Genomic DNA, 27,334 nt, shown 5'->3' on the forward strand with positions numbered 1-27,334 from the left:
GGCTTGGCTCTGGGAGCATCACTGTATGGATAGCTATTGTTGTGCCTCTTAATAGAACTCCTCTAATCTCCGTCCTCCAGATTTTTCAGCTGTCAGCCCTGGGACAGCCAGGCCTGTGGCACATTGTACCTCTCTCCCCAAGGGACAGTCAGCCCTGTACACTGGCTATTCAGAGACAGGGGTGTAGCCAAGCTTTCATTTTCCTTGCTGTGCCTTTAAGAGCTACAGGAATGCAGAGAGTCTGGAGGAGGGGTGGGGTCTCCCAAAAGGACTTCTGGGAAAAGGATCCTGGGAATTTTTGCCAGAAACTAATCTGAGAGTCCAACTCCAAGAAGTTGGGGGTGGTTTGTGTTGGGTCAGCCTGTGATTGGACTGCAAAGTCCACCAGGGAGGAGGAAAGCAGAAAACGCAAAGAGCCAAGGAAAGGGGGGAAGCCCTCCCCACCCTCACCCCCACCCCAATGCACATTCACCCAGGCCTGCAAGAGGGTGCAGCCACTAGCCTGGAGAGGATCAGCGTGTGTGAAGGGTGATGGTAACAGATGGACCCAAGGACCTCTCTAGCCCAAGTCGACCTGCAAGGCCTCCAGGGACGGGCTTGCCAACAGCTGGACTTGATCACCAGCTTGCAAAGTGAGATCACGCATCTGGTGGAAAAACAAGCAGGCTTTGCTCCCTGGCTGTTTTTAGAGGATTTTCCCAGCAGTGGATAGAAAGCAGGAGACCACCACCTGGACCCTTGAGTTTTCTTAGAGAGCACAGCTCAGGAGATTCCACTCCTGGGTGGTTTGCAGGACAATGATGGCCCTTCGGCGAGCTTCTGCTTTCCTGGTTCTGTTCCTGGCAGCTCTTCTGCCCCCACCACAGTGTGCCCAGGACCCGGCCATGGTGCACTACATCTACCAACGCTTTCAAGTCTTGGAGGTAGGTGGCATCTGTGCACCTGATCCGGGGAACATCCCTCCCAGAAGTCACCTTATCTCACCTCTGCTTCCCTATCTACTGGGATACACGTTCCCCACATAGTAATTGAGAAATACTGTGCCAACATAACGCGTGAACATTCGCATAGTCTAGTGGCTCGGAGCACCAACTCCAGAGTCCAGGCTGTACCACTCCCCAGCCTTGAGCAGGACTTCACTCCGTGCTCTGATCTAGCAATTTTTCTCATCTGTAAAATGGGGATGATAATAGAATTGACCTATGGCTATTCTGAAGATTTAAAAAATTAATCCATACTTAGAACCATTACCTGGCATGGTGGTAAATGTCCAAATTGTTGTTCTTATTCAATAATTTCAATTTTTAAAATAGAAAAACTAAAAATTTGGGTCAGTTTTTATTCATGTTTTACCATATCAGGATGATAGCAGATTTAAGCTTTTCTTTTTGTCTTTTTATGATGGAACATGAGGCCACTGTAACAAGTCATGATGTTCTACCAAAAAGCTACATCTTAGCTTCTTTGCTGCACTGCACAGGGTTTAGAAATGAGTAGATTTAAGCCGTGTTAAATAGAGAGAAAGTGCTCGGGTTGCTTCTCCATGCGTTGAAGCTGCCCCTTGTTTACAATTTACAAAATCCAACATTTTTTCGGCACAGACAGGCTTCCAGGAACAAATGTAACCCTCTGCCTTAGTCTTTGACATACTCCTAGCCATTATTTCATACTTCATTGCTTTGCTTTTGTACCAGTTAAATTTTGGTAAATTATTCATCTTCTTCCAAAAACACCTTTTCAAAGACACTCTTATCACCAATATTTATTTTCTATATGTTCTTGAACAATATAAATATATTTGAAGTCCAAATTATTTGGTCATCTAGTTAAATAAAATAATTCCAAAGAGCAACCCGAATGCATTTCCTAAAGTTGTCCAGTCCAACAAGCTGAGGCCTGGGGGCAGGGGATGCGATCTTCCGAGGCCAGTAGCCTTTTGCTGCTGCCTTACTTGCCCTCTCCTCAGATAGCTCCTCCCCAGCACGCCTCCTAGAAAGTGCTAGAATTACACTCAACCATAGTCCCTCTGCATTTAGCACCAATTTACCCTGGGATTAGCACCATGCATTTCCCTGCAGGTTTTCCTCAGTAACTGAAAAGTTGATCTGCAGACAAGGGTATAAAGTATAGACAAATACTCTGATGGCTATGAATGTGGAATTGAAAAAGATAGGGGTGTGGTTTGTATAGATCTTCCCATCCTGGTCATGACCTGGAGGGTAAGTTAAGTTCCAGGTGGTGGTCCCTGATGGCCAGTGTGGACACTTAGAAACAAACCAATATAGTCCTCACCCTGAAGCATTTGTGTCCGAGGGATAAGGAAGAAATAAAAGAATATATTTAGGTAGCTTCTCTCTTTCTCTCCCTCTCTCCCTCTTACTTTTTCCCTCTTTCTCTACCTCTCCATCTTTCTTTTCCTTCAAAGTGAACAGTCTTACGTACTGCTATTTGTAGTCTAAATTTTTGCAACTTTTGTGGGGAGCATTTTGATTGACTGACAAATGAGCTTTAAGTATACATCCTCTTAAACCTGGCCACCCCATTTCCATTCTTCATTCATTTTATTCTTTCTTTCAGTAAATATTAAGTACTATGTGCTAGGACCTGAGCCAGGTGCTAGGGATGGAACTTACTTCTGGAAATCTACCCTAGAATAAAGCCAGATAAGTACACGAAGATGTAAATACAAAGATTTTTTTCAGAGTTGTTCGAATGGCAAAAATTTGAAAAGCCCACAAATATCCATCAAAAGAATCTAATAGAATAAATAATAGGACATCAAGTCAATGGAATTCTAGATCGTTAAAATTATTGTGTAGCTATCTATTAATTAGTACTGAAATATGTTCACGGTAGATCAGCAAGTGAAAATATGTCACAAAACCTACATATAGTAAAATCGCATTTTAAAATATGTATTCATATATATGATGAAATGCATGGAAACTTTTAAAAACTGATTCGCTAACAAATCATTATGGGTGATTATGGGATTATGGGTGATTTTTATTTTTCCCCCATCATGATTATTTGTATTTTAAAAATCTTTTTCAGTGAATGATAGCTATTTATATTACTTGGCTGATTTACATAACTAGCAATAATTTGAGAATGTATTTTCTGACTGAAGCAAGGACTGGAAAAATGCACCCAAGCCACGAGGGCATACATTCAAGACTTCCGAGAGTTCTCGAAAAACATATCCGCTATGCTGGGAAGATGTCAAACCTACACGAGTGAGTATAAGAGTGCAGTGACTAACCTGGTCCTGAGAGTCGAACGTGCCCAACGGGAGATCGACTACCTAGAGTACCTGAGAGAAGCTGATGTGTGTGTGGAATCAGAGGACAAGACCCTGACAGAAAAGCTCATCCAAGAGGCCGAAGAGGAGAAGAAGATCCGGAATCTGCTGAATTCAAGTAAGAGAACTGTGTCTTTGGCAGCTCTTCTAGGGACTCACACTCAGAGACACAGACTCAGCACAGATAGGGGTCTGGCCAAGTATGAGAGTTAAGAACCAGATGTGTGGTTTTTGGGTGCAGGTGCTGGGAGGGAAACCTTAGCAGCGAACAGGTGTCTGCAGGAAAAGTCATCCTCAGAAAGCAGCTTTTCATTGCACAGAGAGTTCCTAAAGGCCCAATAGAAGGTCAGAGCTTCAGTGTGAGGGGTCAGCCCAGGAAGGGCATTTTCAGATAGACCTTGGTTTGGAAGAGGTGTGTTGTCCCAGATCCTTCCAGAGAGAATGGAAGGTTGGTGGATTCTCACAGTGCCCTGGCAGTCAGCAGCGGCCACAAATGTGCCGAGAAACAGTCTGAAATTTTAGATGGCATTGGCCAACCCTCAGGCTGGGAACTGGGAACTGCAGTGAATTAGTACTGTGTGTGTTGTCAGGATGGTGATATCTAAGGGATTTGTCTTCAGCCTTGTGATCCCATTCAAATCACTTCCAGGCCATTAAGAATAATGGTTAGGAACTCGAATTATGATAACAAGTATCAAGCAAGAAAAACATAAATAGGAAAGAAATTTTCCTGTCCATTTTATGAAAACAATGAGGGAGACGAGTTGCCCAGCTCAGTGTCTGCATTCTGAGGTGGTTTCACTGCAAATAGGAAAACCTTAATTACATGTTAATTATGTCTGACCCAAATGTGAGAAACTCCATCAGGGAAATAAGATAAAAGCTGATTGCCGGTGTTGTGCTAAAGATTTCATACATCTTCTCCATGTAATCCTAATAAGAACTCCATGGGGCATTATAAGAAGGGTGTTTCAAAGTGAGGTGATGCTTGATCTGAGTTTTGAACAAAGCGTTAGTGAAGAATGAGCAGAGGGCACGTGGGGTGCAGGCACAACCTCCAGAGGGCGTGAGAGTACATAACACATGAGCACGAAGATCTGCAGGTGTGGCTGAGTGGAAGCTCTGTTGGGCAGGTGCATTTGGGGATCAAGAAACAAGACTCAAGGGATCCCTGGGTGGCGCAGTGGTTTAGCGCCTGCCTTTGGCCCAGGGCGCGATCCTGGAGACCTGGGATTGAATCCCGCGTCGGGCTACGGGTGCATGGAGCCTGCTTCTCCCTCTGCCTATGTCTCTGCCTCTCTCTCTCTGTGTGACTATCATTGAAAAAAAAAAAAAAAGAAAAAGAAACAAGACTCAAGGGTTCAGCAGGACCCAGATAATAAAAGACCCTCATGTAAAGCGAAGGGAGTTGAATTTGATTGGAAAAATGAGAGAGAACCACCCAGTGATTTTCGTCAGGGGCACTACATGTAGGAAGAGGGCCAGACTCAAGAAAGACCATTTAGGGGCTACTGCAGTAATTTGAGGACAACCGATTGTGTCTGCATTAAGCGTCATTGAGATGGAGAAGGCCAGATGGATTTGAGAGCCATTGAGAGTTGGAATCCCATGGCTTGGTGTCTGATAATCGAAAGTGAAAAATGAGTGAGAAGGATAAGTCCAGGACACTTTCCAGATTTTTGGCTTAGGTCTTTGGGTAGTTGTTCTCAAATATGTTGAGATAGGGGGATCCCTGGGTGGCTCAGCGGTTTAGTGCCTGCCTTCGGCCCAGGGCATGATCCTGGAGTCCCAGCATTGAGTCCCGCATTGGGCTCCCTGCATGGAGCCTGCTTCTCCCTCTGCCTGTGTCTCTTCCCCCCACCCTCTCTGTGTCTCTGATGAATAAATAAATAAAATCTTAAAAAAAATATCTTGAGATAAGAAACCCAGGGCAATTATTACTCTACTATTTTTTTTCGGAGTACTTAATACTCTGAAGTCTTGTAGTTCACTTATTTGCTCACTGCTTATTTTCTGCCTCTCCTTCTAGAAGGTCAGCTCTATGAGAGCTTGGATCCTGCATTTTATGCTCAATGCTGTGTCCCAGTGCCTAGAATAGTGTCTAGGGCCGGTGTATATTTGTCAGTGAATAACTAAGGGAGGAAATGAACAAATAGGTGGAGGGAGGGATTGTCAACACAGAGGGGTTATTAGGTTTTGACAGAAAAGGGAACATCTTAATGCTGAGGCAGAAGACAGAGGAGGGTGTCTATCTAAAATACGAAGCAATGGACCAAGTTGGTTGAATAAGTAAATGATTTTCTTTGGTGCTGACATTGTCTTGAGATGAACCACCAGGGACCAAAGAGGGGTTAGCACATAGTGAAAGAAGGAGAAAAAGGGTAAGTGTGATCCCACAGAGGATGAACAGAGGCTGCATAAAAATCTGATGGGAAAGCTTGGGTACCAGTGTGGCCTGAGCTAGAATGTGCCCGAACTTTCATGCCAGGGGTCAGGAAGGACTCCAGCCCTAAACAGTGGTGCTCAGTTAGATCCCTGACCTACTCCTGGTCCCTGGACTCGCTCAGCTCCTCAGGCCTTGGGGTCGGCCCTGTCCTCTCCAGCTAGAGCTCAGCAGACATCCTGATTTTGAACTTACTGATTTTTCAACTCCTTATCCTCTCCCTCATTCCTTGGACACTGGAGGCCTGAAATAGTTCCTCTCCCAGCTCCATGGTGAGTGAAAATTTTCAACTTCTCAGAGATTGCTACTTTCTTGCCTATCACCTCTGGAGCTCTCATTTGATGACTCTTTGGTTTAAGGTTCAACAAACACTTTTGGCCTTCTCCTCCTGGATGGGCCCTGTGCTCTACAGTAGGGATAGAGGGGTGAGCACGTCATGTCTACGCCCCGCTCTGGCTTTCTTACTGCTCTCCTTGCCTCTGATCTTGCTTCCTATCTGCTGTCACACAGACCTCCCCACAACACCAAATAAATTAGATTACACCTCTGTGTAGAATTGTTTTTTCTGCTCTCTATCAATTATCAACAGCAAAAATTCCATTCAAATCTCTTGGCTTTTTATATGGGGAAGGCCCTTTATGAAGTGACCCAAGTTGATTTTCAGCTGTTGCTTCTCCCGTAATTTACCTACATGCACTTGCAATTAATATATATTTAGTCATATAAATTATATATATTTTTTTCAGTGAAGCTCTCCTGCCAGGCAGATTGGCTTCTAGGGCTCCCAAAGTATCTCACTAAATCCTCCAGGGAACCATTAATACTCTCAACCACATATATCTGTGTGTATTTGCTCCTCGACTGGGCGATGAACATATGGACAGCTTCATTTCTGTATTCACAGAGTCTGGGTCAGCACAGCCCAATGGAGGAGGCTGTAAAAATGGCCTATAGTAGAAATACTGACAGCAGAGTCCCCTCAGGGCTTAGTTCAGGGGAAGACAAACCTGTAAACAATCATAATGATGTGATTAGTATAGATCTATTATTTTCAGAGGTTCTCTCCTCAAGAATAGGCTTTTCTGTATTTTGTATATGTGCCTATTCCACACTTTTTTTTTTTTCCTTCGGCTATTTCTGTTAGTAACTGTATCTATCTTAGGTTTCTAATGCCAAGTAACAAACTACTACAGATTTAGCAGTTTACGACAATACATGTTTATTATTTTGGAGTGTCTGTGGGTCAGGAGCCCAGGCACAGCTTAACTGGACCCTTTGGTCTCAGGGTCCTCTTCCAAGCGCACTAAGGTTGTTGGCAGGATTAACTTTCTCATGGCTGTAAGACTGAGGCCCTCAGCTTCTAGAGCTGCCCGTCTACATCGGCAGCTCACAATGTGGTTGTTGCTTCTTCAAGGCCAGAAGGGGAACGTCTCTCTTCAGGAAGTACCAAGTCCTTCTTAAGAATTTGTATCTTGGGGCACCTAGGTAGCTCAGTTGGTTAAATGTCTGCCTTTGGCTCAGGTCATAATCCTGGGGTCCTGGGATCAAATTCCGAATCTGGCTCCCTGCTCCATGGAAAGCCTGCTCTCTCTCTCTCTCTCTCTTTCTCTCTCTCTCTCTCCTCAATGAATAAATAAAATCTTAAAAAAAAAAAAAAAAGAATTTGTATCTGATGTATGTCAGGCCCACCCATAATAACTTTCTTTTGGATTAGCTCAGAACCAGCTGGCTTGAGACCTTAATTATATTTGCAAAGTCCCTTCACCTTTGTCTTGTGATGTAACCAAATCACAGATGCTATCCTGTCATATTCACAGGTGTTGCTGGGGAGGGGATTGTGCAGGGCATCTACACCAGGGGAGGGAATCTTGGAACTCTGCCTACCTCGTGCTCTAGTCTGCTAGGCCCATCTGGTACTAATTGCCTGTACCTACCTTCTTCCTACAAGGCTCTGATCTTCCTGTATTCTATCCTTGGCCAGTGGGGACTGAGCCAGCTACAGAACTCCTACTAAAACCCTTAAGACTCAAGTCAGCACTATTGTGTGGGCAAACACCTGGGGGTTATGGGCCAGGGAGGGATCGTCACGTCACAGTATTTCCTTTCATACATACATGCTGTCTTACAAAGAGAGTTTCTTAGAAACACTAAAGGGAGAGAATGGTGCAAATTCCTTGGGAGATTCAACCTTGTGTCTCAAGAGACTTCAAGAAAATTCTGACATCAGTCTAAATGGTTTGCATTCGGAGCACCTGGTTAGGCATACAACTCCCGATTTCAGCTCAGGTCTTGATCTCAGGGTCATAAATTCAAGCCCCACACTGGGCCCTACATTGGCTCCATGCTGAGCATGGAGCCTACTTAAAAAATATGGTTGGTGTGCATTTACTCCTGGGATATTTCTCAACTAGAAAGGGTTAGATACTGGGGATGATAAATAAGATAGAATCACCCTATAATGAAGCCATTTCCTATAGAGCTGCTCTCAAGTCTTTACCCTTTATTTAGAGACAATCCCCAAATGACATTCACATGAGGACTGCAATCCCACGGATGTCCTGCAGTTAGGTCAAATTCTTAAATCTTTTTAACTCTGACACACACATTCTGCTCTTTTCTCCCTCACTCCCCATCTCTTTCACACGCACACCACACACACTCACACATACACACAGACACACATTCACACAATTTAGAATGCAGTGAGTGAAAGTACTGGTACATAATCTGACATATATATAAAAGTCATTTGGAATCTTTGGCACTCTGTTATTAGTAAAAAAATTTTGCATTGCACTTGGCAACTTATGGCAAAGCATGCTGCCTCAGACACCCAGACTGAATTTATCCAACTAACAGGTTTTCTCAGATTCCACAGGCTGTGTTCTTGTGTGGATAAGAGTATTAACCTCTTTTTATTTGTATGCAGCTTATGAAGAAAAATTCTCAAGGCAGTCAAAACAAGCCATTATCGCAGACTTGATTTTCTTTCCCGTTTCATGCCCCCTCCTTTTATTGCAAGGGTGCACATAGGTGACCTCAAGTAACCCTCTGACTTGTGCATTAAATAACTTCTATCTTTTGTTAGATCAGGCTTCAAAAAGAAAGTCTATTGCTGCACATTTAAATACCTGTGGGATCCATTCAGATATTATAAATGTGCCTGGCCCATATTCAAAGCCATTAAAAGCAAAAAAAAAAAAAAAAAAAAAAAAAAAAAACCCACACACACAAAAAGCAATAAACCCACTGGAAGCCAAAGAAAACATCTCTGTGAGTCAACTCCCAAGGAAAGTCCACTAGTTTGTGACAAGTGGCACAAAGCATTAAAAGATCTAATTTGCAATAATTAATTTTCCATAAGGGAGGGGATTGAGAGTATACATGCAAGTGTAACGGCAGGAGAGAGAGAGTATATATGTGCAGGTGTGCACACACACATTCTCTACCCAGAAATTGCTACATCATGGGGCCAGCAGTACCAGAAGACTATGCAGAGCTTATCCTGTCCTGTCCCCTGCAGAGTCCCCAGAGGTGGGTGTGCTGGGTCCGGAAAGACCTATATACACACTACTTCTTTTGTTTATTTATGTGGAAGGCCTGCCGTCTAGGAGAATACCTCCAGTCCCATCACTACAGATACTGATAGAAGATCCCAGAGTTGTTGTTGCTGGTGGCTTTTGGCTCTAGGTAGAGGGAACACCCATTCATTCTCTCTCTAACTCATTCATTTGCTCACTAGTTCAGCAAATGTCTCCTGAGTTCCAGGTGTATATGTTGGGCCTTGTGCCAGGCGTTAGCTATGGAACATTGACCAAGGTAACATCCTTGTCCTCAAAAAGCTACAGCCAAGCGGGGAAGCCATCTAAACAAAGCCAGGCTAACAGCCAGAGCGCTGCCCACTCTCACTGAAGGACAAGGGGCTGCCATTAAGAGTGAAGTATGGTCAGGGCTGCTGTGGAGCTGGTGGCAGGGGAGGGATGTGGAATCTGGAAAGTAACCCTCAAGCTGAGTTTTCATAATGGAAAAGAACAGATTAAATGGAGAGTAGAGTAGAGAGGCTGCTTCAAGCAAGTGGAACAGCCTGTGGGAGCAGAGAGGCCCTCACGGAGAGCAGGTGGAAGAACTGGAAGGGGGCTTCCTCTGTGCTAAGCCGGCTCATGCTTTCAGGCTTCGGGAATGACAGTAATGCGACTCCTAGGAGCTGCTGTTTATTGAGTGCTTATTATGTGCTGAGTCGTCTTTAAGTATGTATCTATCTTACTGTATTATATCATCCGATTCTCACACAGCCCTATGTGTACCTATTACAGTTATCCCCATTCTATCTGTGAGGAAATCGAGGCACTGAGAGCATGACCCAGCTGCCCAGGGTCTCCTGGCTAATAGATGCCAGAGTTGGGCCGCAGACTGGGGGGAGGGGGAAGCTGCCTCCTACACATTCTGGCCTCTCTCATTGTGCTGCTGTGCTCAAGAGTGGCAAGCATGGGTGCGTCAGGGCTCCCAGGGAGGTTGGGGAAGGTCATTCCCGCCACAGGGCAGTGGGGAGGGCGGGTGTGCGCAGGAGGGGGAATGGGAGCCGGGTGGCCATCTCCAGGGCCGTCCAGGAGGCACTCGGGGTAGGAGGCCTCTGTGTCAGTGCCTGCACCCAGGAGGCCCAGCTGGCCTGTGATCTCCTTGTGGGGCACACCTGAGGACCGAGACAGTCCTCTTGGTCACTGTTTGATGATGATTCCTACTCACAGATTACTTGAAATCATTTTTTTAAACCCTGAGAAGGGTCAGTTTTCTTCCCCCACCTCCTTGGTTTTTAATTCCCTGCCTTTCCTTCGTTTACTTTTAGAACTAAAACACTCCTCTTCAACCACCCCCCTCCCCGCCACCACCAAGATTTTCTCAGCAGAGGAGTTCCACACACACTTCCCTGTGCTAGAAACCTCGGAAAGGTCTCTTTGGCCCTCATCTGACCAGTCACCAAAGCCAGTAGACCCTTTTTTTTCTGCAAAGCCTTCTTGTGTTCTTTCCATGGGCACTGTTCTCTCCTCGTCTCTTGTCCTGATTATTGCCGGAGCCTGCTCACCGAGCTTCCTGCCACCACGCTCTGCCCGTTCCAGGGCTCTGTCCTGTATGGTCACCGGGCTTAGCCTGCTAGAGTTACTGCATCATTGCTTTAGCAACCTTGACAGTAACCACAACTTATAGGGTAAAGCAAACCCCATAAAATAGCATAAAGAAAGCCCTTTACAACCTGACCTCAACCTAGCTTTAAGTATTTTGTCACTTTCCACGAAAGTAACACCTGCTGATAAAAACTATGACTATCGTCTGCACTATATTTACCCTATTTACCTTTCTGTAAAGGGAGATAACACGTCAATGGCTGAACACATGAACTTCAAGCCTCACCTTATGTCTCTACTGCCTGTCCCCATCCACCCACTGCTCTGTGCTGTGTCTGATGTGCTATTCTGAACACACTAAATAGGGTTCATGCGCCCCTGCATTATTCATGCTATCTTCTCCAAGTCTATCACAGTGCTTGGAACAGAATTGAAATCGATATTTTCTGACCTTGAGGAATAGTTTATTAGAAAGTGGGGGCAACTACTTGCCAAAGACTGCATTAAGGCCTCTTGTCTGTTATGTTGTCCAAAGCCTACAACAACCCCGCCAGGTAGATACCATTGTGACTTCTTGTCAGATGAAGAAACTATGGTGCAGTGTTTCATGCAGTCCCATCTGCCTCCCATACTCCTGTTACATTCAGGAATGTGCCCCCCCCCCCAGACACACCAGATTCATCTCAGCCTCCTTCTGCTCACCGTGCCCTCACCCCATTCTATCTGTGAGGCATTAGCTATGGAATTGACCAGGGTAACATCCTCATCCTCAAAAAGCTACAGCCAAGCAGGGAAGCCATCTAAACAAAGCCAGGCTAACAGCCAGAGCCCAGCTTAGTTATCTGTTGCCACAATAATGCAATGCTGTGACTTCGTGGGTTAAACCAATAATCATTGGTTATTTCTCAGGAGTCTGCAGGGCAGCTGGGCAGACCTGGGCTGGGGTGGGTGCTCTTGGCTGGGGTCCCAGGGGCACATGGCCTGAGGGATGCCTGGTTGAGGATGATCTCAGCTGCCATGGCTTGGATCTCCTCCACATGGTCCCTGATCCTTCAGGAGGTGAACCTGGGCGGTGATGGAGGCAGACCTCTGAGAGAGGAGGCACAAGCACACTAAGATCTGGTCACTTGTACCCAATTCTTTCGGCCAAAGCAAGTTCCAAGTCTGGCTCTAGAGCCTACCCTTCCACTAGAACCTTTGACAGCATCTAAAAAGATTTTTGATCTTAATGCTCCTGTAAACAGGCATTAAACAAGATCAGTTTTTACAAATGCAAATTTCTACTGGAATCAGTAAATCAGGCATTAGTGTGTAGCTGATGGTTTTGAGGCTGCTGCAAAGTTCAAGTTCAAGAGAGCAGGTTCTGGACTTTGAGACAGGATGGTGAGAACAAGATGAAGTGAGATTCACAGGAAGAATCGGTGGCACAATGTCAAAATGACTCTGTTTCCTAACCAGGCAAATGGGAGAATGGGAGTACCACGCCTAGAAATTGAGAACATTTCTATCCCTTTTAGTTTGGTAAGAATAGGATTACAGGAAGAAAACAAACAAAAAACACTATGAAAAAAAAAAAAAAAAGCCCACCACAAAAACCAGCTCAGTTTTTAAATGAAAAATAAACAAAAACAAAAAGTTCATAATTATAATCTCGGAATGCTTAAATGTTGCAACAGTCAGATAATTGATTCAAAATGGAGTTGTTTGGTCAGAAATTCCTCAGAGGATACCCACTTCAGTGCCTCACTTCCCATGAGTGTTGATGGCGTGGCGCCTCTAGGACAGCATTCTCAAACTTCTAGCTTCGGGAACCCTTTACATTTCTAGAAATTATTCAGGATCCCAAAAATTTTTCTTGATATAAGTTACAACTATCAATATTTACCACATTCAAAATTAAAATAGAAAGATTGTAATATATGCCAGATGCTATTTTAAGACAGGACATACAGCAGTTAAAAAAAAAGAGAGATTAGACAAAGCCCTGCCCTGGTAGGGTTTACATTCTATTGAAGGGAGTCAAACAATAAATAATGTTAACAGATACATTTATTTTTAAAATATTTTTATTTATTTATTCATGAGAGACACACAGAGAGAGGCAGAGACATAGGCAGAGGGAGAAGCAGGCTCCATGTGGGGAGCCTGATGCAGGACTCAATCCCCTACTCCAGGATCAGGCCCTGAGCCGAAGGCAGATCCTCAACCGCTGAGCCACCCAGGCGCCCCCCAAAATAATACATTAAACAGATAAATTTAAAACATGTCAGATAGAGGATAATAAATCCCACGGAAGAAAATCAGATGAGGTGTGGAAGTTAGGGCAGCTGGCCAGTGCCCAAAGGAAACATCTGAAAGCAGTAGGCTGTGCTGGATTCTAGCTGTAGGGACCCCATGGAAGGAGCCGGCCTGACTCACACTTATACTCACACTCACACTCACACATCTTCCAGGCCTCCATGCGCTTCTGTGTAGTTCTCAATTTGATGTTGAGGAACAGAGCCATGCAAGCAACCAGCCATATAGCAAATCTGTTTTCTTTCTCACAAGCTACTGTTAATCACTGATAAGGGGAAGATGTCAGGGCACCTTAGTGGGGACTATGAAATACTTTGAATTTAATGCTGGGAACCTGGGACAACTCCTAGAGTAGATTTACTAAAGATTTCTCTATGACTCACCAAAACCAACATACAGAGCACCTAGTGTGCACCACCCTTTCAAAGCCCTGGATGCACCCTCCTGCAAAGCGAAATTCTCCTATGGCTCACCGAGCACCATTTCACACAAGCCAACCTTCTTGCTTTCCTGCCATCCATCTACTCAGGCACTCAAGAGGGTGAAAGAGCACCTGCGAATGCCCGCACCTACCTCTTGCTATTTAAATCCATCCAATTTCTAAGCTGGCAGAGCATGAACGGGGATAGAAGTTTGAACACTGGCAAATACTGTCTTCTCCAAATCAAATTGATCCTTGAGTTTGTAGACAGTAAGCAATGAGATTAAATAGGAAGGATATACATAGTGGGTCCCAGGCGCTCTGGATAAAACCAGATATAAGGGACACCCGAGTGGCTCAGCGGTTGAGCGCGCCTGCCTTCAACCCAGGGCATGATCCTGGAGTCCTGGGATCGAGGCCCACATCGGGCTCCCTGCATGGAGCCTGCTTCTCCCTCTGCCTGTGTCTCTGCCTCTCTCTCTCTGTGTCTCTCATGAATAAATAAACAAAATCTTTTAAAAAACAAAACAAAGCAAAACAACAGAAATAAGACCCACCCCCCATCCGAGTAGTTACAGGAAAACAGAGTGAGTAAGCAATTCTGATTCAGCAAGATAACATTCTGGAAGAGATCTGCACTGAATGCTTTGTGCACACGCAAGAAGGAGCAACAGATTACTCTGCAGGAGCCAGAGAATTTTGTTTTGAAGGATTCGTAGATGTATTCCAAGTTAGTGACAGTGAGCTAAGGAATAAAATGGGAAAAGTCTAAAACTTGTAAGAGGTCATGGCAAGTTGGTGACGAGTGACCAGCCCAGTGGAGTAGGGCAGCGCCTAGAGGAGGTCGGCGAAGGACCGTGAATGCCATACTGAGATCTTTGAAATTTATTCTGTGGGCAGAAAGCATGAAACAGCCCTAATTTCTAACAGTGAAGCCCCAATTTCAACAAATTAAGTCTACACTGACAATTTCATTATATTTGCTCAAAGCTTTTGTAATTAATTGCTCATCTAAGAGCTCCACCTTTATCATTCCGGAGCCGGACATTATACCTGTCACTCGATAGGTATTGACTAATGTTTATTAACATGAATACAATCCAGGTTGTTGAAAGAGTCAAGTTTTGTAGCACAGAATTTCTTTTTTTTTTTTTATTTTTTTTTATTTATGATAGTCACAGAGAGGGAGAGAGAGAGGCAGAGACATAGGCAGAGGGAGAAGCAGGCTCCATGCACCGGGAGCCCGACGTGGATTCGATCCCGGGTCTCCAGGATTGCGCCCTGGGCCAAAGGCAGGCGCTAAACCACTGCGCCTCCCAGGGATCCCTGTAGCACAGAATTTCAAGAAGCAGTCAAAATACTCATTTTTGTTTTGTTTTGTTTTTATTTTAAAATACTCATGGTTTTACAGGAGGGTTTTTAAAAAATATATTTCATTCCTCTTTTTCCCAAGCAAACCCAGAAGCTCCCTCTCTGTGTCTATCCCTCCATATTCCATCACCCCCATCCCTCAAGGCTCCTCCCATCTAACCAGTGGCTAAGACTTGACCCCTCTTTTCCTATTTCTCGAATCCATACTAATTTTCCCATGCCCATCATTATTTGGATATCTCTGATCTGGATTGTACTTCTAGACTCTACCTGTTTCCCTGTGATCTCTCTTTCCCACTCCTCAACATCAACATCCAGATCTATGTTTCTGAGACATAACTAGAGGAGAGTTGAGTCACTCCCCTGTAGAGGGACAAGTCTCACCAGATCTGGAGAGAGTGTTATGTTAAATAAGGGGAAAGGTATTTAAAAAATTCAAATAAGTGATATTTGTATATGAAGTCACTGTGAGGCCTTAGGCCAAATCCTAGCCTAATTGCTTGTCTGCAATTGTGTCCCAAGGAAAAACCACAGATTTGCATTCTCTGGTTTGCAGGTGGAACCTTGCTCGCCATTGATTCTGTTAAATAATTTGCATCTTGGCTGAACTCAAAGGTTTTAAATTTATTTCCTTCCTCAACCTTTTTTCTCCTGCTAATTATCTCTTGCTCAAGAGAAGCACAGCAGGCAGTTCTCTTACCCTTTTACAAACACACTAAAAGTATATTTTCTCCAAATTCCAAAAGAAGAATTTCTAAAATTATAGACTCTCAGTCCTGAAAAAAATATAGAGAACATCCAACCGAAACCCCCCATTTTAGGACTAAGGGCAGATTGACCAAGGGACTTGTGGGGAAACACACAGAGAACCAGAGACAGGGTTCAGACCATTCAGGTCTCTGACTCCCAGTCCCAAGTTTCCTCTACAAAGGAAGGACAGCACAAGGGGAAATTCTGTGTTTTCTGTATTTCTGTATTCTCAGGACTGTCTCTCCCTAATCAAAACCATCTATCAACACTCTCTTGTTTTGCTATTTCTCTAAGGATTCGCATGTAGTAGGAGGAGTAGAAGGAGAAAGGAGAATGATTGTACTAGTTTCTGCTGTATATTAAATGAACATTTTCTCCCTTGTGAGATGTTGAATGTGCCTTGTTCTTAGACACAGTCCCCCTCTGTAGCTGTGCTGTAAGCCACAGACTCTCCTTCTGGAGGGATGGGCATGTCCCCGGGGGTTGGCTGGAGATTTCCTGGCTTGCCCTGCCTCTGGGTTCACACTGAGCTCAGAGGACCCATAGCCCTGTGACCTTCCAAGTAACTTGTCCAACTCTTTTCTTTTCATTTGGAAAATGGAGATTAAAATGTGGACCACTTAGGCTTATTATAAGCACTTATTGCAAGATGATGTGAATAAAGTGCTTGCTACTGTGCAAAGCAAATTATATGTATCTGTAGATATTTATTAATTTCTCAAGCCTTTGTGCTTGTTCTTCAATTGCAAACAATCTCTGAGCTTCTCTAGTGGTCCATGGACCCCTCCTCTTCCCTATTAAAGGCATCTATTAAAAAAAAAAAAAAAAGACACCGATGAGCTTAAACCCTCATTTGTTCATCCTCTGTGATCACCAGAGAGTGTGGGAAGAGCAGAGGGTGCACAGGAGACACTCTCAGCTTGAGAAGCAGAGAAAAGGTATAGCCCAGAGGACCCCCTCATAGTCCTTTCTCTTCCTCTCAGCCTGGCGGGGGTGGGGGTGTCCTTCCCTTAGCTGTTCCTGCAGTGCATAAGATTTGCAGTTAGCCCAGGCTTCTCTGTTGTCCCTAGGGGTTAGCTTCCTATACATTAATCACCCCTTGTCTGTGGTTTCGCTTTCACACTTTTAGTGACGACAAGAGGGGTGAAGACAGCACAGTTCAGGTACTTTTGAGAGAGAAGGAGACCACGTTCACAGAACTTTCATTATAGTGTATTGCTATAATTGTTCTATTATTAGTTGTTGTTAATCTCTTACTGTGCCTAATTTATAAATTATACTTTATCATAGCTTTGCATGTATAATATACAGGAAAAACATTTATGTGTGTGTGTGTGTGTGTGTGTGTGTGTGTGTGTGTGTATTTCCACAGTTCTAGGCATCCACTGGGGGTCTTGGAACATATCCCTCGCAGCAAGGGGGGACTATAACCAGGCCAGCCAGGATGAAGTGGACCCAGAGGCCACGAAGAAACAATCCTTGGAAACATTGGAAACAATCCAATTTTTATAAAGCATGTCTACAGGGGGACATGGTGGCAACTGATGGCTGACAGACTTTTCTAGTGCCTCCCTTGGCCACGCTGAGGACCAGGCAAGGCCCCAAGGCCCCTGGGCATTTGGGAGCAGCCGATGATGACGTGACAATGTAAAAGACTGAGTTTTGGGAGCTCAGCTCCTCCCAGCTAATTTTGATCCCCATCCCCACTCCTGCCATATGTTCTTTGACCAGCACCTTGTGTCAGATTTTTAAATGAAATCATGGATCTTAAAGTATCTTAAAAGCTTTAAAATACTTTACAAATTATTATTTATTTAAGACCGGCCTGTTGTCAGAACTCCAGATGCACAATACTGTATAGGCCCTAGAAAAACATCTGTTTGAATTAAGCTCTTTTCTTCATTAATTCAACAGATATTTACTGAACCCACAAAGCACTGAGTTAGTAGGCAGTAGGGTACAATAGTAAACATGAAGACAAAAGCCCTACTTCTGTGGAGCTTATAGTCTAGTGGGAGAAAAGGACAATAAGCTAGAAAATAAAACAGATGACATAATTACAGAATATGACAAGTGATCTCAAGGAAATAAGAAAGATGTTGTATTAGACCATTTTAAATTTAGATGCAGTCGTCATAGGAAGCCCTTTAGGGAGATGATATTGAAACTGATTTTTGAAGGCTGAGAGGAGCAGACTGTGGGAGGATCAGGGAAATGAGTACAAAGGCAGAAAGAATTACAACTGCAGGAGTTATTAGGCACAAACTTGACATGCTCCTAGAATAGCAAGAAAGCCAGCATAATCACAACACAGTGAACAAGAGGGAGAGTAGAGAATAAAGTCCCATAGACAGGCAGCTGCCATATCATTTAGGTATTTAGGATGGGGTAAGAGGTTATGATTTTATTCCAAGAGTGATAGGAGAATGGGTTTAATGGTCAGCCATATAATTCATGGTTTTAAAAAGATCACATCCCCTGCATCATGGAAAACATATTGTAGGTAAGCAAGAATAAAATTGGGGAGACAAGTTGGAGACCACTGAAGTGGTCTAGGCAAAAGGGGAGGATTCAGGGAGTACAGGGATGAGTGGTGAGAAAAAGAGGAGAGAGACATATTTGAGCATTTTAATTTAAGTATAACATCATTTAAAGGTTAGTTTTAATATCTGAACTTGCCAGTAGTGGGGAGATGGGGAGAAAGGAGTTAAGAATGGCTTCTAGGTAAGAAATTTGGTTGATGTTTTTTGCTTAAGATGGGAAAAGTAGGGAGAGAGAGAGGTTTTTTTTTGGGGGGGGGGGAAGCAAGAGTTCTGCATTGAACAGGTTAAGTTTAAAGATGTCCAAGTAGGGACATCGAGCAGGCAGTTGGATAAGTGAGTTTGGGACTAAGTAGACATCTAGATAGGATGTCATTCCAGAGGCAAATTCAGAATTCATCATTAGTTAGAATTTACATGTATGCAGAGCCATCAGAATGAAGCTGAATGAGGTGGCTCTGAAAGCCATAAGATAGAATGAGGTGGCTCAGAGCTGAGATGTGAGGACAGAGCACTTACTCCTTAAGTGAGAGAGGAAAAAGAACCAATAATGGATCCCAAGAAAAAAAATCCAGAAAGACGGGAGGACAAACAAAAGGAGGGGTGTTCCAGAAACCAGAGAAAAGACTTTCAAGGGGAAGTAGTGATTAAGTAATCCAATTTTGCTGAGAAGTTGATTAGGACATAAGACTAAGAATTGACCCTTGGATTCGGCCACATGAAGGCTGTTGGTGACCTTGACAAGAACTGATTCTGTGGAATAAGCAGAGGAGTTTAGACCAGGGAAGGCCTGAGGCCTGATTAGAGCAGCTTAGGACATAATTGGAGGTGAGGAAACTCCTCACCGAAGAGTTTCATTAAAAAATGGAAGAGAGAAATGGGGCCCCACTAGAAAGTTCTATATGTTTACCAAGGGGAAGAGTCCAGTAGGTAGGGAGAGACTATTGAGGCTAAGTCCTTGAGTAAGTTAGAGAGGATGAAATCTACCACAAAAATAAAGGGAACAGGAGACAAGACAGAGAATATGGGTTCAGATACAATTGGTTATTAGATTTGGTGGTTGGAAAACTCATTCATTCATTCATTCATTCATTTAGTAAATACTAGCCTACTGTGTGACATTTTCTATCTTAGGGGCAAGATATACAGCAGTGAATGAAATGGATAAAAAAAGCTCATGCTCTCATGACATTTACATTCCACTGAGGGGAGTCAAGCAGTAAATATGTTAACAGATGCATTTATAGGATGTCAGAGAGAAGATAATAAGCACTATGGAGAAAAATGAACTAGGGTAAGGGGGTTATGGGGACCTGGAGAAGAGGGTTGCCATTTTTTGTAGAGTGGTCAGAAAAGGCCTTAATGATTAGGGAATATTTGAGAACAGGCCTAATGGAAGTGAGGGAGGAAGCCGTGTACATATCTGGGAAAGATGGTTCCCGAGCAGAAGGATGAAAAAGTGACAAATTTCTGAGGCAGGGGTGTGCTTGGCACAATTTGAGGAATAGCAGGAAGGCCAGTGTGACTGAATGAAATGAAGAGGGTGGGAGTATTGTAAGGCCAGAGAAGCCACATGAGGACAGCTCACCTGCCTGGAAGGTAAAGACTTGAACTGTACTCTTAGTAAGATGGAAAGTCACTGGTGAGTTTTGAGCAGACATGTGATATGATCTGACTGATATTTTGAAAAGATCACTTTGGCTGTTATGTGGAATGCAGTACAGGAGTCAAGGATGGACGTATGGCCTCCCTGTGGGAAATTACTACAGTAATGCTGGCAGGAGATGATGCAGTTCTCGACTGGCTTCTATTTTCTCAGTGAAATAAGAGTCGAGACCTTCATATGGGAGTGAGGAAGGTATGATGGAGGCTTTGAGGAGAGAAAAGAAGGTATGGTAATAGTAGATGATGAATTGATGAAGGAACTGCGATAGAATTCTATCCAAACAGCTGTCATTAACAAGCAGTTTGCTAAAATGCTTGCTTACCTCAAAACTTCTGGAACTTCTGGAACTTCTCAGGCTGTGCACCTCTCCTCTTTGTGTCCAGTTTCTCTTCCTTTACCCTGTTTCCTGTCCTCTGACTCTAGAGAGTCCTCATTTGGCCTGAAGAACCCAAGCATCTATTAGGAAGAAAATGACAACCCACTGGCCCATCCAGCTTCTTATAGCAAAGCCTTTGCAAAGCCTTGAGGGAAACACACAGAGCTCAGTGCTCCTGGGGAGAGTGTTAAATGCCTGGCACCCCACCACCACACACTCCAGCAGTCACTGAGAGAGGCCCATATGGTTCCCATACAGACCTTGGCAGGATTTCAGGGATACCCACAGGATTCCTTATGCTTCAAATAAGCCACCACTCCCCACCCCCATGACACTGCTTACCTCACAACAGACTAACAGGGCAGCCCCAACAACGAGTTCCTCACTAGAACTGGTGACCCACCTTTCCTGAAATGACCAGTAGAACTAATTTCATCTTGGCCCATATCCCTCTTTACCATGGACCCCATGAGAATTCCAAGATACTAAGGTCATCTCATGGAAGATAGTGTATTTGAGGGCCCGTGGAAGTGGCTTCCACCATGTCTGTCTAGATCTCAGTGGACAGAAGACAGATCAGTGGGTACAGCCTAACTGCAAAGAAAGGTGCGAATATACAAGTAGGGAAGAGGAAAATGAAATGGCATTTGATGAACACAGATACTGTCTCTGCTATAAGTAGGGAAGAAACAAGTAGGAGGCACACACAACGACAGTAGTGACACAAAGATCAAGGGAAATGAAATCTTCAAGAAAGAGGGACTCCTCGGTGGTTCAGTGGTTGAGCATCTGCCTTTGGCTCAGGTCATGATCCTGGGGTACTGGAGGATCCTGCAGGGAGCCTGCTTCTCCCTCTGCCTTTGTCTCTGCCTTTCTGTGTCTCTCATGAATGAATAAAAAAAAAATCTTAAAAAAAAAAAGAAATCTTAAAAAAAAAAGAAATCTTCAAGAAAGAGAAATTGATCAAGACTGTCATGCTGTGGGGAGATGAAGTAGGATATGAACATAAAGGTCCGAGTTTCAGTTGGGAAGTCCTTGGTGATGTTACGAAGGGTATTTTCTGTGAAGTTATTGTGAAGTGAAAGATGAGAGGTGAAGAAATAGACCAAGAGAGCATAGACTATTCTGGAGGAAGAACTACATAAAATGATAGAGTGAAATAGCTAGAGGATGGTGTCTAATTGAGGGAGAATTGTTTTTGAATATAGGCAGGGTGTTTACAAGCGAGGGAACTAGCAGTGAAGGAGAAATTAAAGATAAATAATAGAATGGTTGCAATTCACCTAGAGAGTCGAGAAGCCAGGAAAGGGGGCACCTGGGTGGCTCAGTGGTTGAGCGTCTGCCTTTGGCTCAGGTAGTGATCCCTGTGGGGGCCTGCTTCTCCCTCTGCCTATGTCTCTGCCTCTCTCTGTGTGTTTCTCATGAATAAATGAAAAAAAAAAAAAACTTAAAAAAAGCCAGAAAAGAGTGAGATCAGAGCACAAGTGAATGTATTAGTCTTGGACAAGAGGAATGATGTGCCTCTTCTAAGATGTGTGGGAGGGTAGCAAGAGTAGGAACAACTTAAGAAAAGTTTATAGTGAGGGACAGGAAATGGAGGGACTTCATGTCTAATGGTGTTTATTTTTTCAAAGGAGTTAGTCTGTTATTAATGTACGGACTGATGAGGTAGTGTGTGTGTATGTGGTGGGGGTGCAGATTTAAGACACCTGCTATGTGGCAGATGGGGGCCTAACCATGGAGAGAGCGGTATGGTACTTAGTGCTCAGCTGAAGTTGGAGATCCCTAATGTGTAATGACACATTTTTGAGAGAGTTTCTCTACCACACACTCTGGGACGGAGCCAGATATTTGAACTCACCCAGAACCAGGGGTTTTTGTAGAGTGGGTAACTGTGGAATAACAAGGGGGTGGTGGGTGAGGGCGCTGGTGAGAGAGGTATTGCAGTAGTCCAGGCTAGATAGGAACAGAAGCTGATAGCCTGGGAGAAAGCAGAGGTCAAGGGACTGGAGGGCATGAGGAAATGGAAGAGCAGAGTCGGTAAGAATAAAAATGTGAGAAATGGAAGAGTAAGGAATTGTTGCAGAGGGTAGGAGAGTAGAGTTTTCCATTTCTAATAGGGAGCAGTTCCAGGGGATGGGGGGCAGGGATCCAGAATATGGGTGTGGGAGGGGGTTGCTAGAATAGGTTGAAAGCGTTGTGCTGTGGAGTTGAAGAGGTTGAGGTAACCGGGCTCTTGATGCATATGGGGTAGTGTCCTGGAGAGCTATCAGTGATTTAGACTAGAAGGAGTCGATAGCATGAGATACAAAGAAGGGAGGTTTTTTGCATGAAGGTAGAGAAGCCAGAGAAATGTAAAGCCCTTTTGTTACTTCATCTTCCTCCACCTATTTCAGACCCTTATGATCCTGTTTAGAATATAAGACATACTCTCCTAGTTGGTTTCCCTGATTTTGGTTTCTCTCCTATGTATCCATCATACACACGACTGCTTAATTAATCTTGACCATGATACTCTGTTGCTCAAAAATTTCAGTAGCTCCCTACCTGCCAGTAGAATAAAATCCATATTCCTTAACCCCACCCCACTGCCCAATGTTCCAGGCACAGAGCTGGTTTCAATCTACTACTTTGTTTTTATGCATCTAGTTTGAGGCAACAGCAATTATTGGATTAAATTCTACACTACTTTACTAACAGGAGTCATGAAGGACTTTCCCAAATGTGGTTTTGTGAATTGCAAAGAATGCTATTCCCAACCATCTCAGAATGGCACCCCTCAAGGATCAAATCAAATGTAGGTTATCCCCTTCTTCAAATGATATTACCATCCTCTGCCCTTTTGTAAAAAATCCACTTTAAGTTTTCTATTGTAGTTTCTATAAAGCAAGAACCAATCTTAACTCATCATTGCCCCTCAGCCCTTTGCACCTCAGTTCATAACACCTAGCTCAGTATCTCACCTTTTGTATGGATCCAGTGTCTGCTGACTACATATATGCATTCATGAGTAAATAAAGGAATGGATTAGTTATAATGTTCTAATAGGATTAAGGGCCAGAATCCTTCACTAGAAAGTGATCTCCTCAAGGTTTAGGGTTGATATTATGTTTTTTATCCTCAATACTTACTTAGCGTGGTTCTGGGAACATTGTAAGCTAAGTACACAGTAGATAATTGGTAAAATCTTGGCAAATGGAATTGAACTAGGCAGCTTTGCCCCTAAGTGATTCTTGCTGTCTCAACCCCAAGAAGGTGAACAGGGTCTCTGACCCAGCAAATAGCTATTTAAATCCTGATTTGAATGAAATGTTGACTCTTCTAATTGGATAGCAACTCCCTTAACAAGAACCCATTTATTCATTTAGCTCTTTGATTCTTTAAACCATACGATAAATTGTGATTGATCTATGTGTGATAACTTTATTCTAGACACAGAAGGAAAAAAGCAATCTGTTAGAACAGACACATGAAAAGATGCTCAATATCACTAATCATCAGGGAAATGCAAATCAAAACCACAAAGAGATATCACCTCATACCTTTCAGAATGGCTAGTATCAAAAAGAAATAACAAATGTTGGCAAGGATGTGGAGTAAAAAGGAATCCTTGTATACTATTAGTGGGAATGTAAATTGTTGTAGCCACTGTGGAAAACAGCGTGGAGGTTCCTCAAAAAATTAAAAATAGAAATAACATATAATCCAGTAATTCCACTACTGGCTATTTACCCAACAGAAACAAAAACACTAAATTTGAAAAGATATATGCATCCCTGTGTTTATTTCACCATTATTTATAATTGCCAAAACATAAAAGCAACTTAAATGTCCTTCAATAGATAAGTGGATAAAGATGTGGTATATATAAAACGTTACTCTGCCATAAAGAATGCAATCTTGCCATTTGTGACAACATAGATAGATCTAGAGGGTATTATACTAAGTGAAATAAGTTAGAGAAAGACACCATATGATTTTATTTACATATGGAATCTAAAAAAAAGAAAAGAAAAGAAAAGAAAAGAAAAGAAAAGAAAAGAAAAGAGACCCCATAAATATAGGGAACAAACCATTGTTGCGGGGAGCAAAATGGGTGAAGAACAGTGGAAGGCACAGGCTCCCAGTTACAAAATGAATAAATGTGATAAAAGATAGAGTATAGGGAATATAGTCAATGGTATTGTCAGAGTGTTGTGTGGTGACAGATGGTAACTACACTTGTGAGCAAGCATAACGTATAGGGAAGTTGAATCAGTATGTTGTACATATGAAACTGATGTAACATTGTAAGTCAACCCTGCTTCAATAAACAGAAAATTAAGAAGTAATCTGTGAGAAAAGCAGACATCTCATGTATATAAAGTACCTCTCCTTTTTCTCCCATTTGGCCAGGCTGTGACAACATGTTGATGGGCATTAAGTCTCTGAAAATAGTGAAGAAGACTACGGACACACATGGCTCTTGGATGAAAGATGCTGCCAGCAATTCCCAAAAGGTTTATTTTTTAATTGGATCCAGAAACAAAACCGTGTGGGAATTTGCAAACATACGGGCATTCATGGAGGATAGCACCAAGCCAGCCCCGAGGAAGCTAATCCTAACACATTCCTGGCAGGGAACAGGCCAAGTGATCCACAAAGGTTTTCTGTTTTTTCACAACCAAGGGACTCTCAACGAGATCATCAAATATAATCTGCAGAAGAGGACTGTGGAAGATAGAATGCTGCTCCCAGGAGGGGCAGGCCGAGGACTGGTCTACCAGCACTCCCCATCAACGTACATAGACCTGGCTGTGGATGAGCATGGGCTCTGGGCCATCCACTCAGGGCCAGGCATCTATGGCCATTTGGTTCTCACAAAAATTGAACCTGGCACACTGGGAGTGGAACACTCATGGGACACTCCATGCAGAAGCCAGGATGCTGAAGCCTCCTTCCTTTTGTGTGGGGTTCTGTATGTCGTCTATAGTCCTGGTGGCCACGGCCTCTCACCGCATCACCTGTGTCTACGATCCCCTGGGCACTATTGGTGAGGAGGATCTGCCCAAACTGTTCTTCCCCAGGCGGCCAAGAAGTCACTCCATGATCCATTACAACCCTAGAGATAAGCAGCTCTATGCCTGGAATGATGGAAACCAGATCATTTACAAACTCCAGACAAAGAGAAAGCAGCCTCTGGAGTAATGCAGGACAGCACGGAGAGAGAGCAGTAAGGCTGTGGACACTGCTCTCTGGGACACTGAGGCCACAGCCCCTTTGCAATACAGTATCCCCTGATCACATTCAGGGAGAGAGGCTAGAAGTGGGCTCCCATATGCATCCTTCCCTGGATATTAAGCCTGAGTCATCTTCCAAGAGCTTAGATGGTCTGTTGTTCAGAAATTTTCAACTTCCAACACCCAACCAAATCTCCCAGCTCTCAAGGCTGTCCACATGCTGATCTAGCTTACGTCCAGCCTTTTCTTACTACCCCCAACAGTTAGCCAAAATGTACCCCGCCTCCTAATATTCCTGGCCCCTGGCCTTTCCTGAAGCTCTTTCCTCCTGCACAAGTGCCGATTGCTAGTCTTCCATTTTTCACTGCCCAACTAAAGTATCACTTCCTATTGATGTTTAATCTCCACGTCCCCCAGTTCTGCTCCTTCACCAAGCTGAGGAGATATAAGAGGAAAGTAAAACCACTCACATTTGAATACCCCTTGCCAGTGACAAAGTGCTCCTCTGTACATCATCTAATGCCACCCTCTGAGACGTTCGGAAGAAGTCTTTATAATTGCCATTTTAGAGATGACAAGTTTAGGTGAGCCATTCAGAATAATGAAGCTTCCAAATGAAAATAAGGCTAGAAAATTCTGCAGGTCCTGGTCTTTCTGTTGCCCAAGAAAGCATCGAATATGTATGTTTGTTCACTCAGCCTTATGTTCAGCATCTCATCCTAAAAAATAATGGTCTGCCCCCTGTAGCCTGTTTTCATGTCTGCACAAGACCTTCCTGTAAGCCCTTCAAAAGCTACTTCCTCCAGAAAACCAGCCTACAGCCTAAGGGTGAGGATCCCACCTGTAGCTTCATCCTGTCTTACCCTCCCCTGTGTCTGTCTGCTTGCTGGAAACACAATAAAACTGACACTAAGCAAATACGCCCCATCAGGTTATATTTGTGTACGTGCCTTCTGCAGACAAGCTTTCAGGAAATGCTGCCCATGCTTGGACTCGCTGGCACACTCCCCAGCACACTGAGGCCCTTGGGAAAGATTCTGGAACCTGGATGGAAGCCAGGTAGCGGGCAAGTGACTCCCTGTCACAGCAGGCATGCCAAGTGGCACAGGTGACAGAGCACAGCTGTGCTCGTCCAGAGGGGCGTCTTCAAATCTTTCCCATGCATTTGCCCAATTGTGCCTAGTGTGGGTCACAAGTGCAGGCTGTGGTGCCAGCCTGTGTCATGTGCTGAGGCCTCTGTCTTTCCAGGTTGGTCACATGAGAGGGTTTGTTTTGTCTGCTTGCAGCTGTTTTGCCAACTCTGCCAAGCTCAGGGTGGGACCATAGGCAATGAAGAGACATTTCTCTCCACCCATAGCATTTGAGTAGGTCTTTGGCAGAATGAATTACTCACCCCATGTATACAGCACAATTATCCACAGTTCTAATGGGTACAGAGCCCCAATCTGTTGCGGAATGAGGCAGGTATGAATATATAAACGTGGCGATGTTACCCACTCCGTGGGTTTACAGACATTATCTGCCCTGTGGGTACAATAACATTACCTATTTTGCAGGAATAAGGAATGTGGGATGCCTCAAGAGGAGGTTGGAGTGGGATTATCAGTGAGTGGAATTATGTATGAGTCCTACACACATGGCCTTTAGCGGCCCAGAGGAGAGTTGCCTTTCATCCATGATAGACTTTGATGTGACAATTCTGAAGGGTGCACCTGCTACTAATAACCCACCAGGTGCTTTAAATTCCTGCATCTAGAATTATTCTTTTAGGTCAAGACATTGTTTCCCTGTTAATGTGGCACTTTGTCTCCTGGGAGCCAGGGTAGGAC

At 43.9% G+C, this 27,334-nt stretch overlaps 1 protein-coding gene across 1 annotated transcript; it reads left to right on the forward strand.

The window, feature by feature from the left end:
- Positions 1-243: 243 nt before the first annotated feature.
- On the forward strand, positions 244-26,423 carry OLFML1 (olfactomedin like 1). The gene is given in 4 exon segments (XM_025459345.3): positions 244-923; positions 3,131-3,419; positions 24,682-25,274; positions 25,276-26,423. Coding segments are annotated over 4 exon segments (1,206 nt in total). The 5' UTR covers positions 244-797; the 3' UTR covers positions 25,474-26,423.
- Positions 26,424-27,334: the final 911 nt, after the last annotated feature.

Source organism: Canis lupus, chromosome 21 (assembly GCF_003254725.2).
Source record: "Canis lupus dingo isolate Sandy chromosome 21, ASM325472v2, whole genome shotgun sequence".
In the NCBI taxonomy this organism is placed as follows: Eukaryota; Metazoa; Chordata; class Mammalia; order Carnivora; family Canidae; genus Canis; species Canis lupus.